This window comes from Apteryx mantelli, chromosome 20, assembly GCF_036417845.1.
Source record: "Apteryx mantelli isolate bAptMan1 chromosome 20, bAptMan1.hap1, whole genome shotgun sequence".
Taxonomy (NCBI): domain Eukaryota; kingdom Metazoa; phylum Chordata; class Aves; order Apterygiformes; family Apterygidae; genus Apteryx; species Apteryx mantelli.
Window position 1 is genome coordinate 7,325,246 of NC_089997.1, and position 14,439 is coordinate 7,339,684.

The window sequence follows — 14,439 nt, forward strand, 5'->3', positions numbered from 1 at the left end:
TTTCCAGGTTAACGACTGGCTGCGCCGCTGGTGTTGGCAACAGGGTTTTGGTTTCTACGACCATGGGACCCTGTTTGAAGATCGACAACTGATGGCGAGAGATGGGATCCACCTCGCGAGGCGGGGCACGCGGGTCTTTGCCAACAGGTTGGCCAACCTGGTAAGGAGGGCTTTAAACTAGGAAAGATGGGGGAAGGGGAGAGTTATAGTGACAGGGTAGTTGGCAAAAGACTGCTCAAGTCGGGATGCCTCCAGCAGGTGAATGCAGCCAGGGAAGTGCGCATGGGATGTGGCTATGGAGGACCCTCTTTTACCCCTCCTGGGAAACCTGCATGCTCCATCACCTCTCTGAAATGCCTGTACACCAATGCACGCAGCATGGGGAACAAACAGGAAGAACTAGAGATCTGTGTGCGGTCACAGGGCCATGATCTCACTGCCATTACAGAGACATGGTGGGATAGCTGGCATGACTGGAGTGCTGTCATGGATGGCTACGTGCTTTTTAGGAAAGACAGGCCAGGAAAGCGAGGTGGTGGAGTTGCTCTTTATGTGAGAGAGCAACTGGAATGTATTGAGCTGTGCCTAGGGGTGGATGAAGAGCGAGTCGAGAGCTTATGGGTAAGGATCAAAGGGCAGGCTAATAGAGGTGACACTGTTGTGGGTGTTTACTACAGGCCACCTGATCAGGAAGAGGAAGTCAATGAGGCCTTCTACAGACAGCTGGAAGTAGCCTCACGATCCCAGGCCCTGGTTCTCATGGGGGACTTCAACCACCCCGATATCTGCTGGAAAGACAACACAGCTAGGCACAAACAGTCCTGGAGGTTCCTGCAGAGCATTGGTGACAACTTCTTGACCCAGGTGGTGGAGGAGCCAACAAGGAGAGGTGTGCTGCTGGACCTCGTACTAACAAACAAAGAAGGACTGGTGGAAGATGTGAAGGTCGGGGGCAGCCTTGGCTGCAGTGACCATGAGATGGTGGAGTTCAGTATCCTGCGAGGAGGAAGCAGGGCGATAAGTAGTATCGCAACCCTGGACTTCAGGAGAGCAAACTTTGGCCTCTTCAGGGACCTACTTGGAGGAATCCCATGGGTTAGGGCCCTAGAAGGAAGGGGTGTTCAAGAGAGCTGGTTAATATTCAAGCATCACTTCCTCCAAGCTCAAGATCAGAGCATCCCTATGAGTAGGAAGTCAAGCAAAGGAGGCAGGAGACCTGCATGGATGAGCAAGGAGCTCCTGGCAAAACTCAGCCAGAAGAAGGAAGTATACAGAAAGTGGAAAGGGGGACAGGCCACTTGGGAGGAATATAGGAACGTTGTCAGAGTATGCAGGGATGCGACGAGGAAGGCTAAGGCCCGTTTGGAATTAAATCTGGCAAGGGATGTCAAGGACAGCAAGAAGGGCTTCTTCAAATACATCAGCAGAAAGAGGAAGACTAGGGAAAATGTGGGCCCTTTGCTGAATGGGGTGGGTGCCCTGGTGATGAAGGATGCAGAGAAGGCAGAGTTACTGAATGCCGCCTTTGCTTCAGTCTTTACTGCTCAGGCCAGCCCTCAGGAGCCCCAGACCCTGGAGGCAAGAGAGAAAGTCTGGAGAAAGGAAGACTTTCCCTTGGTGGAGGAGGATCGGGTTAGAGATCATTTAAGCAAACTTGACACCCACAAATCCATGGGCCCTGATGGGATGCACCACGAGTGCTGAGGGAGCTGGTGGACGTTATTGCTAAGCCACTCTCCATTATCTTTGAAAGGCCATGGAGAACAGGAGAGGTGCCTGAAGCCTGGAAGAAAGCCAGTGTCACCCCAGTCTTCAAAAAGGGCAAGAAGGAGGACCCAGGGAACTACAGGCCAGTCAGCCTCACCTCCATCCCTGGAAAGGTGATGGAGCAGCTCATCCTGGAGGCCATTTCCAAGCATGTGGAGGAAAAGAAGGTGATCAGGAGTAGTCAGCATGGCTTCACCAAGGGGAAATCATGCCTAACCAATCTGATAGCCTTCTATGATGGAATGACTGGCTGGGTAGATGAGGGGGGAGCAGTGGATGTTGTCTCCCTTGACTTCAGCAAGGCTTTTGACACTGTCTCCCAGAACATCCTCATAGACAAGCTCAGGAAGTGTGGGCTAGATGAGTGGACAGTGAGGTGGATTGAGAACTGGCTGAATGGCAGAGCTCAGAGAGTTGTGATCAGTGGCACAGAGTCTTCTTCAACTTCTTCATCAATGACCTGGATGAAGGGACAGAGTGCACCCTCAGCAAGTTTGCTGACGATACAAAACTGGGAGGAGTGGCTGATATGCCAGAGGGCTGTGCTGCCATTCAGAGAGACTTGGACAGGCTGGAGAGGTGGGCAGAGAGGAACCTCATGAAGTTCAACAAAGGCAAGTGCAGGGTCCTGCACCTGGGGAGGAATAACCCCATGCACCAGTACAGGTTGGGGGTTGACCCGCTGGAAAGCAGCTCTGCGGAGAAGGACCTGGGAGTGCTGGTGGACACCAAGTTAAGCATGAGGCAGCAATGTGCCCTTGTGGCCAAGAAGGCCAACGGTATCCTGGGCTGCATCAGGAAGAGTGTCGCCAGCAGGTGGAGGGAGGTGATTCTCCCCCTCTACTCAGCCCTGGTGAGGCCCCATCTGGAGTACTGTGTCCAGTTCTGGGCTCCCCAGTACAAGAGGGATGTGGCACTACTGGAGCAAGTGCAGCGAAGGGCTACAAAGATGATTAGGGGACTGGAGCATCTCTCTTATGAGGAAAGGCTGCGAGAGCTGGGCCTGTTTAGCCTGGAGAAGAGAAGGCTGAGAGGAGATCTTATCAACGTGTACAAGTATCTGAAGGGAGGGTGTCGAGAGGATGGGACCAGACTCTTTTCAGTGGTGCTGAGCGACAGGACGCGAGGCAACAGGCACAAACTGAAACACAGACAGTTCCATCTGAACATGAGGAAAAACTTCTTCACTGTGAGGGTGACAGAGCACCGGAATAGGTTGCCCAGAGAGGTTGTGGAGTCTTCTTCTCTGGAGATATTCAAAACCCGCCTGGGCGCGATCCTGTGCAATGTGCTCTAGGTGACCCTGCTTGAGCAGGGGGGTTGGACTAGATGATCTCCCGAGGTCCCTTCCAACCTCAACCACTTTTTGATTCTGTGTTTCTGGGATCTTCAAGAAACTCCTCCAAAGAACCCTTTCTGAAAGATGACCTCCTATAATCCAAATATTCAAAGCTGCATATTTATATCTATTTCACAGTAGACCTGTGATATCTTGTATCTTTGGTTAAACATCAACTCATGAGACAGGGAAACCCAAATCAAATAAGGGATGGAACTCAAGGAGAAGAACAAAACAAAACAAAAAAAGACACAGCATTCTTTAGACATTAAAATTTATTTCACTACTCATTGTGTTTCCCAGCACCTGTCAATTATCTTTGATATTAGCAAATACAGCTTTCCTGTGTTTTCTTTCTTGGATAGCTGATATTTCAACTGGACAAGATGGTACTTCTGGGTGCTTGTTTTTATGCTCTCCAATTCTTAGTTGCATAAAGGAGTTACCATTAAACAGAAATGCATGGTTTTTTACTTCATGCACTGTCATTCTAAAAGTAGGGCAGACTTACAGTAACTGTGGTTCAGTATACTGTAGCAGTCACAGACTAAACTTTGCCATTTTTCATGTCTTCATCAAAAAGGGTGTACTCAATAATATTATTAGAAGTGGTGAATGAACAGTTTGCTTCTTAACAGCTTTTGGAAGAGATCTGAAGCACAGAGTCATTGCGGTAGATTAATACATGCAACATGAAGAGCTGAAAGTCACTAAATAAAATACCACTAGTACAACACACCTGTAGTTAACTACAACTCCCTTTTCATTTCCTAATAAGAGCCGTGCTTCTTGGCCAGGATAAGTCTATTACTGACCAGGTAAGTCAACTGACAGACATGTAAAGATGTAATGACAGCTTTTGCGTTAGAGTTGAAAAAATAAGTTCAGACAGTCACAGTGTCCCACTGGCAAAGTAATATGACTTTGTCATAGTCTTTGTGTCCTTCAGTTGCTTCTGGGTCTTTCTGTATGAGGAAAATAAAGAAAATAGAGCAAGCAGCATACTAACTACCTCCAGTGAGAAACACTGGGTGCTTTGGGGAGTGCAGTGTTTCATTCTTGATATCAGAACAAGTCAAAAAAGCCAGACTGAAACTGAACACATTGCAGTTTTCTGATCGAAATAATTTCTATTTTAAGGAAAGCAAATACTTGTTCTCCGTTTTCATCTTTATTAGTTCTATCCAATGATTTTCTATGCATGTTTTCCAACTACTAAATAGGAATAAATGCACAAGGGAAAAGCAAACTGAGTTTTTACCAGCATGTACAATGATTTCCAAAGGCTGGTGGACAAATTTTATGGTAATCTGAGAACTGAAAGAAGAAAATATTCAGGGGTTTTCTTTGGAAAACTTCTATCTATGTCTCTTGTTGCCTGGTGGAATCTGTTTCTCCCAGAGACTTTTCTTCTTGCCATAATGTGCAGTTAAGATATATTTAAGGCACGTGCATTGATGTGAAAGGGAGATACTTACTCCTCTGTTCTTCTGAGGTGGCTGGGGATCCCTTCTAGTGGACTGCCACTAGATTCATGTCATCTTCTGTTGTTCTTAGTTCCGTTTACCACAGACTACATCTCTCTTGGGAATTGGCTTGGAGTAAAATCTTCATCCTGCTGAAGCCAATGTTGTTTTCAGTCCTGGCCACAATTGTATCCTGAGGTCTTGTCTCAGAAGGACATGGCAGGTGACATATGGCAAGCTTCTGTTTCATTATAATGAAAGAGAGTATGACTCAGTACATGTAAGGGCTTTCTTGGTACTTTCATGGACCTTCTGACATCGTCCTGTACATCGAGCACTCCCTTCCAGATCCTTCCAACTCACTCTTTCCTCCTATATCCTATTCTTTTGAGGGGCACCTTGAAAGGTGTGGTCCACATAGCATCACATTTGCAATGACAAGTGCACAAGGGTGATTTTTAGGCCAGATTCCATTCTAACTTTATATATATATATATTAAAAAAAAGATGAAAGAGAATAAGCACATGCTTCCTGATGATTGCAAAGATTAAATCACTTCAGCAGGCGAAGGCAGTGTACATTTGAAAACCCCACTGTCTATATTGCAAGGTATCAAAAAATGCGGTACTCCTGCTCCACTGAGTGAGTCTGAATGTGACATGCTGGAAGCTGATGAGCAGTTTAACCCAACACATGGGAGCAACCTGCAGAGGAGTTTTACTGATAGCGCAAGGTATGATGCCAGCAGACTTCAGACTGTTTTTTTTTTTAATTTTATTCACACTACATTTTGAGAAGAACATTCCTCATCCCACTGTTTGCACACGAGTAATCCCTTCATTTTAAGTGGAATTGAAAATACTAAAAACCTAAAATGCAGCAAAGATTTATGGAAATAGGTGAGACCCATTGCCCTCAGGATTTGGAAAGGCACCAGTCTTAGGTAAACAAATATGCTTTATTGCCTGTGGTTTGTTGCATCGTAGCCAATGCTGCAAAATACTTTATAATTGCAACTTGCTGCTTTCATCTGCTTAGAACCTTCTGCCACAGAGCAAGCTCACATCAAGGAACGACCTTTTTACAAGCTTCAGAAATATTTTCTCACATAGAGCTTAACCTGTATTTTAGTAAATACCCTTTAACTTATACTGTTCTCCAGATAAAAAGTGGTTGCCAAGTCATACCAAGGAAGCAAGGAGTGACTGACAGAATGTTGTCTTGGATGTGTTGAACGGTAAAAATAGATGGCTTCTGCAGCTGACTTGAACTGTAAAATAGTTGCATTATATGGGAAAAAGGCAGGATTGCAGCAGCCCGCTCCCCTGGACTGAAGGGCATAGTTGAACACTGCTCAGAGAGAAACCTTAGCTGCATGAAGCACATACAGTTCAAAACAAGAACTGAAAATGGCAGATAGCAAAGGTATTTGTTCACTGCTGATCCCCACCATGTCTGTATATAAAGGACTGCAAACTGGATGGGTAAAGTTATAACATTACCATAAGTACCTACATGATATTTATGTTGTTCAGCCATTCCAACGGTTTCATCTTTCCTTGTGTGCTGTTTACTAATCCAGACCTAAAATAAACTTTCTAGTGATCTTGCTCCATCAGTTTCAGAGAAAAAAAGTGACCTCACAATTGGAATCAGAACCGAAGCCATATGCCTGCTGCCGGCCTATCGGGTACCCAGGCAGAAGTGACCTCACAAGCACAAATTTCAGTCTTTTGTCTGCTTCTGTCCCCCTGTGCCCTGTCCCAGTGCTGGCACTGGCTGGCTGCCCTGTTCTGGGGCAGCTCCAGCGCCCTGCAAGGCGGTGAAAGCACAGGAGGAGCAGGCCGGGGGTCCAGGCCACAGGCAGCGATGGCCCTGCCACCAAGAGCTAGAGGGAGAGGCTGGACCCACTGCCCGGCTGAGGCTGGAGCCTTCCCCCAGGTGAGTCCATCAGTGCTGGCCTGCCCAGCTGTTCCTGGACCCTCCCCTCTACTGGTGAGCAACCAACTGCTGGTGCTGCTCTGCAGAGTGAGCAGGCTGTGGTGCTCCAGGGCCATGGGGTGACTCTGCACTGGCCGTGGTGGCGATGGGGGAAGCAGATCCAGCTGCACAGGCGTCATTGCACCTGACAACCCCTGTCTGTGGCCGTGGATGATGCTCTGAGCAATTACAGGACATTTCAAATGGCTCAGGCTGTGTTCAGATGTGTCGTTAGATCTCACCCATGGCTCTTCATTGAAGGGGGACATGAACCACTTGCCAGGCACCAAGGGTCCCCACCACTGCCTCTCATGGGACTGCAGAATTCTCACTAGCCTGTACAATTTTGGGGTTAGCCCTTTGCATTTGGTTGACTCCACTTGATTTTGTGAAGCTCCATTCCCTGCCCACCTCTAGGCACATGGTGCCTTTGGAGGTCCCCTGTGCTCTCCGTGTGGCTCCACACTCTCTTCAGGAAGGATGGGCATCAGTCTCCATCTCTGTCATATGAGAGATATCGCTTGACCATTCTCCACTTCCAGGAGCGCTGGGCACCCACAAGTGAGAGCTGAATCCAGCCCTCATTCCCTAACACATCACCCCATGAGCTCATTGCCTTGAGCCTGTGGAGAGCCCTGGAAAAGCAACAGGCCCTTTCAGGGTGAAAGTCCTTGAGCACATTCTTGGCTCCAACCTTGGAAGGAGAGCCCAATCTTCAAGCACTGCACTGAGGAAATGCCCTTTTATTACAGACATATCAGCTCTGATACAGTGATAGACACATTTACGGAAGGTCTCTCAGTGAGACAGACTGAGTTCACCCCTCTTGAGAAGTGGGATGAATTCAAACACTTCCATATAAACATTCTCTTCTCAGAGAGAATGCCCAAAGCACGAGTTGTCTGTGATAAATTAGAAATCACTGGTGAAGCGAGATGGACAGCTTACTGCTGCTGAACTAGTACCAGTTGAATCAGCTTCTTCAGTGCATCCTTAAGTTCCTTGTTCCTCATGCTGTAGATGAGAGGGTTCACTGTTGGAGGCATCATTGAGTACAGAACTGCAACCACCAGATCCTGCACTGGGGAGGAGATGGAGGGGGGCTTCAGGTAGGCAAACATGCCAGTGCTGACAAACAGGGAGACCACAGTCAGGTGAGGGAGACACGTGGAAAAGGCTTTGTGCCTGCCCTGCTCAGAGGGGATCCTCAGCACAGCTGTGAAGATCTGCACATAGGACAGCACAATGGAAACAAAACACCCAAAGACTAAAAAGACACTAAACACAATAACCCCAACTTCCCTGAGGTGGGAGTCTGAGCAGGAGAGCCTGAGGATGTGGAGAATTTCACATAAGAACTGGCCCACGACATTGCCTTGGCAGAAAGTTACTGAAAATGTGTTTCCAGTGTGCAGCACTGCATTGAGAAAACCACTGGCCCGGGCAGCTGCTGCCATTTTGGCACAAGCTCTGGTGTCCATGATCATGCTGTAGTGCAGGGGGTTGCAGATGGCAACAAAGCGGTCATAGGCGATGATGGTGAGAATAAAATATTCAGCTGAAATCAAGAAGAAAAACAAAAAGACCTGGGCAGCACATCCGGAGTAGGAAATGGCCCTTGTGTTCAGGGAACTGGCCATGGATTTGGGGACAGTGGTGGTGATGGAGCCAAGGTCGATGAGGGAGAGGTTGAGGAGGAAGAAGTACATGGGGGCGTGGAGGCGGTGGTCGCAGGCTACAGCTGTGATGATGAGGCTGTTGGCCAGGAGGGCAGCCAGGTAGATGCCCAGGAAGAGTGAGATGTGCAAGAGCTGCATCTCCTGTGTTTCTGCAAATGCCAGAAGGAGGAACTCGTTGAGGGAGCTGCTGTTGGACATTTGCTGTCTGTTTGGGGCACTGTCCAAGGAAGAAATGACATTGACAAGTTAGAACAAACTTCTCTGAACAAAACCCATTTCACTCCTCCAAGTCCCCCCACATCGCCTCTCTCCTTTCCCTTTGTTCAGCTCCATTTCCTGACCTCTGGTTTGTACTGACTGAGTGTGCCGTGTAGAGCAGGGGCCTCTGCACATGGGCTCCAGAGGAGTCACTGCTGCTCTGCCAGGGTGTGTAAATGGAGATGTCAAACTGCCATGTGTATTCGGTGGGGATACCTGCGGATGGGCCCTGTGAGCTGAATGAAGGGGATTTGGAATGAAGGGGAATACCCTCTATTTACCGTTTTGAGAGATGAATACAGCACTCATGCCAGCTGTATCTAAAAGAGAAGATCATTGTGAGGGATTCATCTCCCCCAGCCTTGCCCTCTTGAACAGAGGTGTCTGTACTGAATCAGTCACACCAGCTCCCACTCTGGCCAGGGAGAGGAACCGTGAAATTAAGGCAGGGGCTGACTTGATCCTTTCTAGATGTCTCTGTCCCAATGAGATGAATCCTGTCCTCAGATGGGTTTACCATCTGCACTCTTTCGCAAGACATTGTAGTGGGAGGGGGAAGCAACTAGGTCTGATGCACATAACATGCAGCAGATTACATCCACTTGTTTTGTTGAGGAGCTATTTAACATTTTAACACTCATTTTCTCCAGAAAATAGGCTGTAGTGGATAGTTTTATGATATATTTCTTTAGTTTTTAGATGCCTCCATTACACCATGGGAGCATTCTTTGATGGAGTAGAAATCTTTGGCATTTCAGTTGCTCTCAGCATGAGCACTTGTGCATCCCAAGAAGAAAAAGGGGCTCATGGTGACTGCGTGCAGAGTCAGGGCATCTGGTCTGTTAGAGTCTTGCTCCTTACTGCCCTGTGCTTGCACCTGTCCCAGCTAAAGGACAATCACACTCACAAGTTATCCAGAGAAAGAAACTGGACTGAGGTGAGAGCAGAGGAGTTCAGTTTCAAAGTGAACATTGCCAAGTTCTCTCTGAGACGACATACAGAGAGTACTATGGAGAGCTCTTCAGGGTGTGTGACGAGGTTTCTGACTCACACGATCAGCACAAGGACTCTCAGCTATCACAAATATGCTCTGGGAATGCTGCGGTCTTCTGGAGGGCAGCTTGCAGCCCGCAGGACACCCCACAAAGACAGTCAAGAGTGCTAGAAATGGGGTCTCCTTAAGGGAGAGTCAGATCATTCCCCAGCTGGATGAAATGCATTGCCTAGAAGGCTGGAAGGGGACTTGGGCATGTCACTGCCATGAAGACAACTCCATGCAGGACCTATGGGGTAAATGCCTTAACTGCAGCTGAATCCCCGTGCTTAACCCCAGAGAGAGGAGAACAAGAACCAGACCAGCATGGAGAGGTAAGGAAACAAGGAGCAATACTGTGAGCCTCCTACTAAAAGGAAAGCAAGGAGGGAGAGACAGAGAGGCAGTAAGGAAAGCCTTCACCTTCCCCAGCTGTGCACACCACCTCCCAGGTGGCAACACTGCAGGACAGTCACTCTCAGCCCTTTGTTGTGCAGTGGGAAAAAGGCATGCTGCCGGAGAGATGCCCCTCTGCTCTGCTGGAGATCGGGCTGCTGAGGAAGGGGCACATGGCCTGGACCCCATGGCCTTGAGGGTAGAGGCTCCTCTGGGTGGAAGAGGAGACACAGGGGGCTTAGAGGAAAATGTCTGCATTGTAGGGACTATCTGAGAATTTCCCCAAATCCCCTTCCTACAGAATTTCTGTTTTCAGTTTCCTCTCATTCTCTGATTGCTCCACTACCTGGAGTTTTTCCTCCCGGGAGCTGTTTCTCTATCCCATGTCTTTTCCCTGTCAGTGCTCAGCAAACAGTAGGAAAATGAAAGCATAGATTCAGAAAAGATCCTTATCTTTAAGGTAGCCCTTGCCTTGACTGCCCTCTTGAAAAGGCCCCTCAGAATGATCCTGGGGGTGAGCTAGAGCTAAGAACAGCCCTGACCCACACAGCACCCTCTTGAAGGGGGAATGAACATGCCCTGCCGGGGTCACTCCTTCCACCCAAAGCTTCTCCCTGCAGCACCGTGGGGAGTTCCCCAGGCAGGCTGAGTGCTGACCCTCACAGGTGGCAGAATCACTGCCCCAGGCACACAGCACCCTGGGGTGTAGGGACACTGCTCTGAATTACAGCCCATGCAGACCTGGGTGCACTCCCTGGCTTCACAACCCTGCACCATCCCTGGGAAAAGGTGGCCATGATGCCCTGTCCCTCTGATGGCGTGGCTGGGAATCCCTGCTCTAAAGCACCACCTGCGCCAAACAGGAGAAGCTGGAAGAGCCACCCTGACAGATCCTATCAGCTATGGTAGGTGCCAGCTTCAGAAGAACCCTCCAGGAACCACAGCAGTGTTGCCCTGCAGCCAGAGACTTACTGTGTGAAGGGCTGTGAAGACTTCTCCCTGCAGTGAGCTCTCAGCTGTCCTCCCATTCCTGACTGTCTTTAACTTCCAAGTGGCTCATCTCATCCTGGAGCCTGCAGGCAGTGCCCTGAGTCTTGCTGCTCCTTTAAGAGGAGCTGCTCCTGGACAGAGCTGTCTCCCTGCAGCACCTGCCAGGTTGCCATGGGCTCCCGCAGTTCCAGGAGCCAGGCCCAGCTCAGGAACACAGGCCCAGCTGAAGACATGACTTTCTCTGTCCCCTCTGCACTCTTGAGATGTTCCTGGGGCTCCAGGGCTGACGATTCTTGAAAGGCTGCAGGGTCACCCCTGGGAAATGTCCAGTGAAGTAGACTAAAATAATCACTGATGGGAGTCAGTTGTTCACATACAAACACCTTCCAACATTTGAGGTGCCAGAGATGGTCCAAGACATGTGCCACTGTCTGTTTCCTCTGATGGAGTAACTATGAGGCCCACATCCTTCTAGAGCATCAGCTGGGTGAAGAATCTCCTTGGCCATCTGAAATGACACTTGATGCCTACTTCTGCAAGAGCTCTGCTCTCTATGAAGCCAAGTTCTATGCAAATCCAGACATTGCAAACAGCTCATGTAATTCAGAGCAGACACTTGATTTCATGCAATGACAATAAGCCTGCAGGGCCATGTCAGATGCATGGGGTGTCCAGCACAACCACCATGTTTCTAGCAGATACGGCACAGGACCTACAGGAAAACCATGCCCTTTCAGAGTGGTTGCTGGACAAACACCCCAGTGCATATTGGGTTTCCTGCCCATTCCCAAACAATGGATTCCAATCACTGCCTTTAGGCAAAGTCCATCCCATCTACATCTGAGCATGCTGCCAAGATGGAAGGCACATCACACCAAGGGTCTTCATATATATACACCTACACTCTCAAACCCTGCTAGCTCTCCTCTCCCGAAACCTTTTCTCACCTCCTGATGATATGAACAGGGACTGTACTAATGATGCAGTCACAGTGTTGCTGGATCACAAGCTGTTCAGGCCCAGGGACTTTCTCAGTGGCACCTTGTCCTTCCTGGAGATCTAGTCACCTTCATCACCAGCCCCAAGGTGCTGCAGAGTCAGCTCAGGCACCAAACACCTCTCCTGCCACGGCTGCATGGCCCAGCTTTGTTATTCTCTGGCCTTGGGTACTGCAGGATTTGCTCTCTTGTGGGTGCTTCACAGAATCACAGAATCACTGAGGTTGGAAGGGACCTCTGGAGATCATCTAGTCCAACCCCCCTGCTCAAGCAGGGTCACCTAGAGCACATTGCACAGGATTGCATCCAGGCGCCTTTTGAATATCTCCAGAGAAGGAGACTCCACCACCTCTTGGGGCAACCTGTTCCAGTGCTCTGTCACCCTCACAGTGAAAAAGTTTTTCCTCATGTTCAGGTGGAAGCGTCTGTGTTTCAGTTTGTGCCCGTTGCCTCGCATCCTGTCGCTGGGCACCACTGAAAAGAGTCTGGCCCCATCCTCTCGACACCCTCCCTTCAGATACTTGTACACATTGATAAGATCTCCTCTCAGCCTTCTCTTCTCCAAGCTAAACAGGCCAAGCTCTCTCAGTCTTTCCTCATAAGAGAGATGCTCCAGTCCCCTAATCATCTTTGTAGCCCTTCGCTGCACTTGCTCCAGTAGTGCCACATCCCTCTTGTACTGGGGAGCCCAGAACTGGACGCAGTACTCTAGATGTGGCCTCAGCAGGGCTGAGGAGAGGGGGAGAATCACCTCCCTCCACCTGCTGGCAACACTCTTCCTGATGCACCCCAGCATACCATTGGCCTTCTTGGCCACAAGGGCACATTGCTGCCTCATGCTTAACTTGGTGTCCAGCAGCACTCCCAGGTCCTTCTCCGCAGAGCTGCTTTCCAGCAGGTCAACCCCCAGCCTGTACTGGTGCATGGGGTTATTCCTCCCCAGGTGCAGGACCCTGCACTTGCCTTTGTTGAACTTCATGAGGTTCCTCTCTGCCCACCTCTCCAGCCTGTCCAGGTCTCTTTGAATGGCAGCACAGCCCTCTGGCGTATCAGCCACTCCTCCCAGTTTTGTATCGTCAGCAAACTTGCTGAGTGTGCACTCTGTGCCTTCATCCAGGTCATTGATGAAGAAGTTGAACAAGACTGGACCCAGTACTGACCCCTGGGGGACACCGCTAGCTACAGGCCTCCAACTAGACTTTGCACCGCTGATCACAACCCTCGGAGCTCTGCCATTCAGCCAGTTCTCAATCCACCTCACTGTCCACTCATCCAGCCCACACTTCCTGAGCTTGTCTATGAGGATGCTATGGGAGACAGTGTCAAAAGCCTTGCTGAAGTCTAGGTAGACAACATCCACTGCTCCCCCCTCATCTACCCAGCCAGTCATTCCATCATAGAAGGCTATCAGATTGGTTAGGCATGATTTCCCCTTGGTGAAGCCATGCTGACTACTCCTGATCACCTTCTTGTCCTCCACATGCTTGGAGATGGCCTCCAGGATGAGCTGCTCCATCACCTTTCCAGGGATGGAGGTGAGGCTGACTGGCCTGTAGTTCCCTGGGTCCTCCTTCTTGCCCTTTTTGAAGACTGGGGTGACATTGGCTTTCTTCCAGGCTTCAGGCACCTCTCCTGTTCTCCATGGCCTTTCAAAGATGATGGAGAGTGGCTTAGCAATAATGTCCGCCAGCTCCCTCAGCACTCGTGGGTGCATCCCATCAGGGCCCATGGATTTGTGGGTGTCAAGTTTGCTTAAATGATCTCTAACCCACTCCTCCTCCACCAAGGGAAAGTCTTCCTCTCTCCAGACTTTCTCTCTTGCCTCCAGGGTCTGGGGTTCCTGAGGGCTGGCCTGAGCAGGAAAGACTGAAGCAAAGAAGGCATTCAGTAACTCTGCCTTCTCTACATCCTTTGTCACCAGGGCACCCACCCCATTCAACAAAGGGCCCACATTTTCCCTAGTCTTCCTCTTGCTACTGATGTATTTGAAGAAGCCCTTCTTGTTGTCCTTGACATCCCTTGCCAGATTTAATTCCAAACGGGCCTTAGCCTTCCTCGTCGCATCCCTGCATACTCTGACAACGTTCCTCTATTCCTCCCAAATGGCCTGTCCCCCTTTCCACTTTCTGTAGACTTCCTTCTTCTGCTTGAGTTTTGCCAGGAGCTCCTTGCTCATCCATGCAGGTCTCCTGCCTCCTTTGCTTGACTTCCTACTCATAGGGATGCACCGCTCTTGAGCCTGGAGGAAGTGATGTTTGAATATTAACCAGCTCTCTTGAACACCCCTTCCTTCTAGGGCCCTAACCCATGGGATTCCTCCAAGTAGGTCCCTGAAGAGGCCAAAGTTTGCTCTCCTGAAGTCCAGGGTTGCGATACTACTTATCGCCCTGCTTCCTCCTCGCAGGATACTGAACTCCACCATCTCATGGTCACTGCAGCCAAGGCTGCCCCCGACCTTCACATCTTCCACCAGTCCTTCTTTGTTTGTTAGTACGAGGTCCAGCAGCACACCTCTCCTTGTTGGCTCCTCCA

The 14,439-nt window shown here is 49.6% G+C and overlaps 1 protein-coding gene across 1 annotated transcript in view; it reads right to left on the bottom strand.

Annotated features, from left to right (window-relative positions):
- Positions 1-7,497: 7,497 nt before the first annotated feature.
- Positions 7,498-14,439, bottom strand: part of LOC136993776 (scavenger receptor cysteine-rich type 1 protein M130-like) — a 61,110-nt gene continuing 54,168 nt past the window's right edge. Inside the window, exons 5-6 of the mRNA XM_067308722.1 lie at positions 8,019-8,111; positions 7,498-7,634 (exon numbers count right to left, since the gene is read on the bottom strand). Of these exons, the coding sequence (XP_067164823.1) occupies positions 7,498-7,634; positions 8,019-8,111 (230 nt within the window). The remainder of the gene's footprint in view (positions 7,635-8,018; positions 8,112-14,439) is intronic.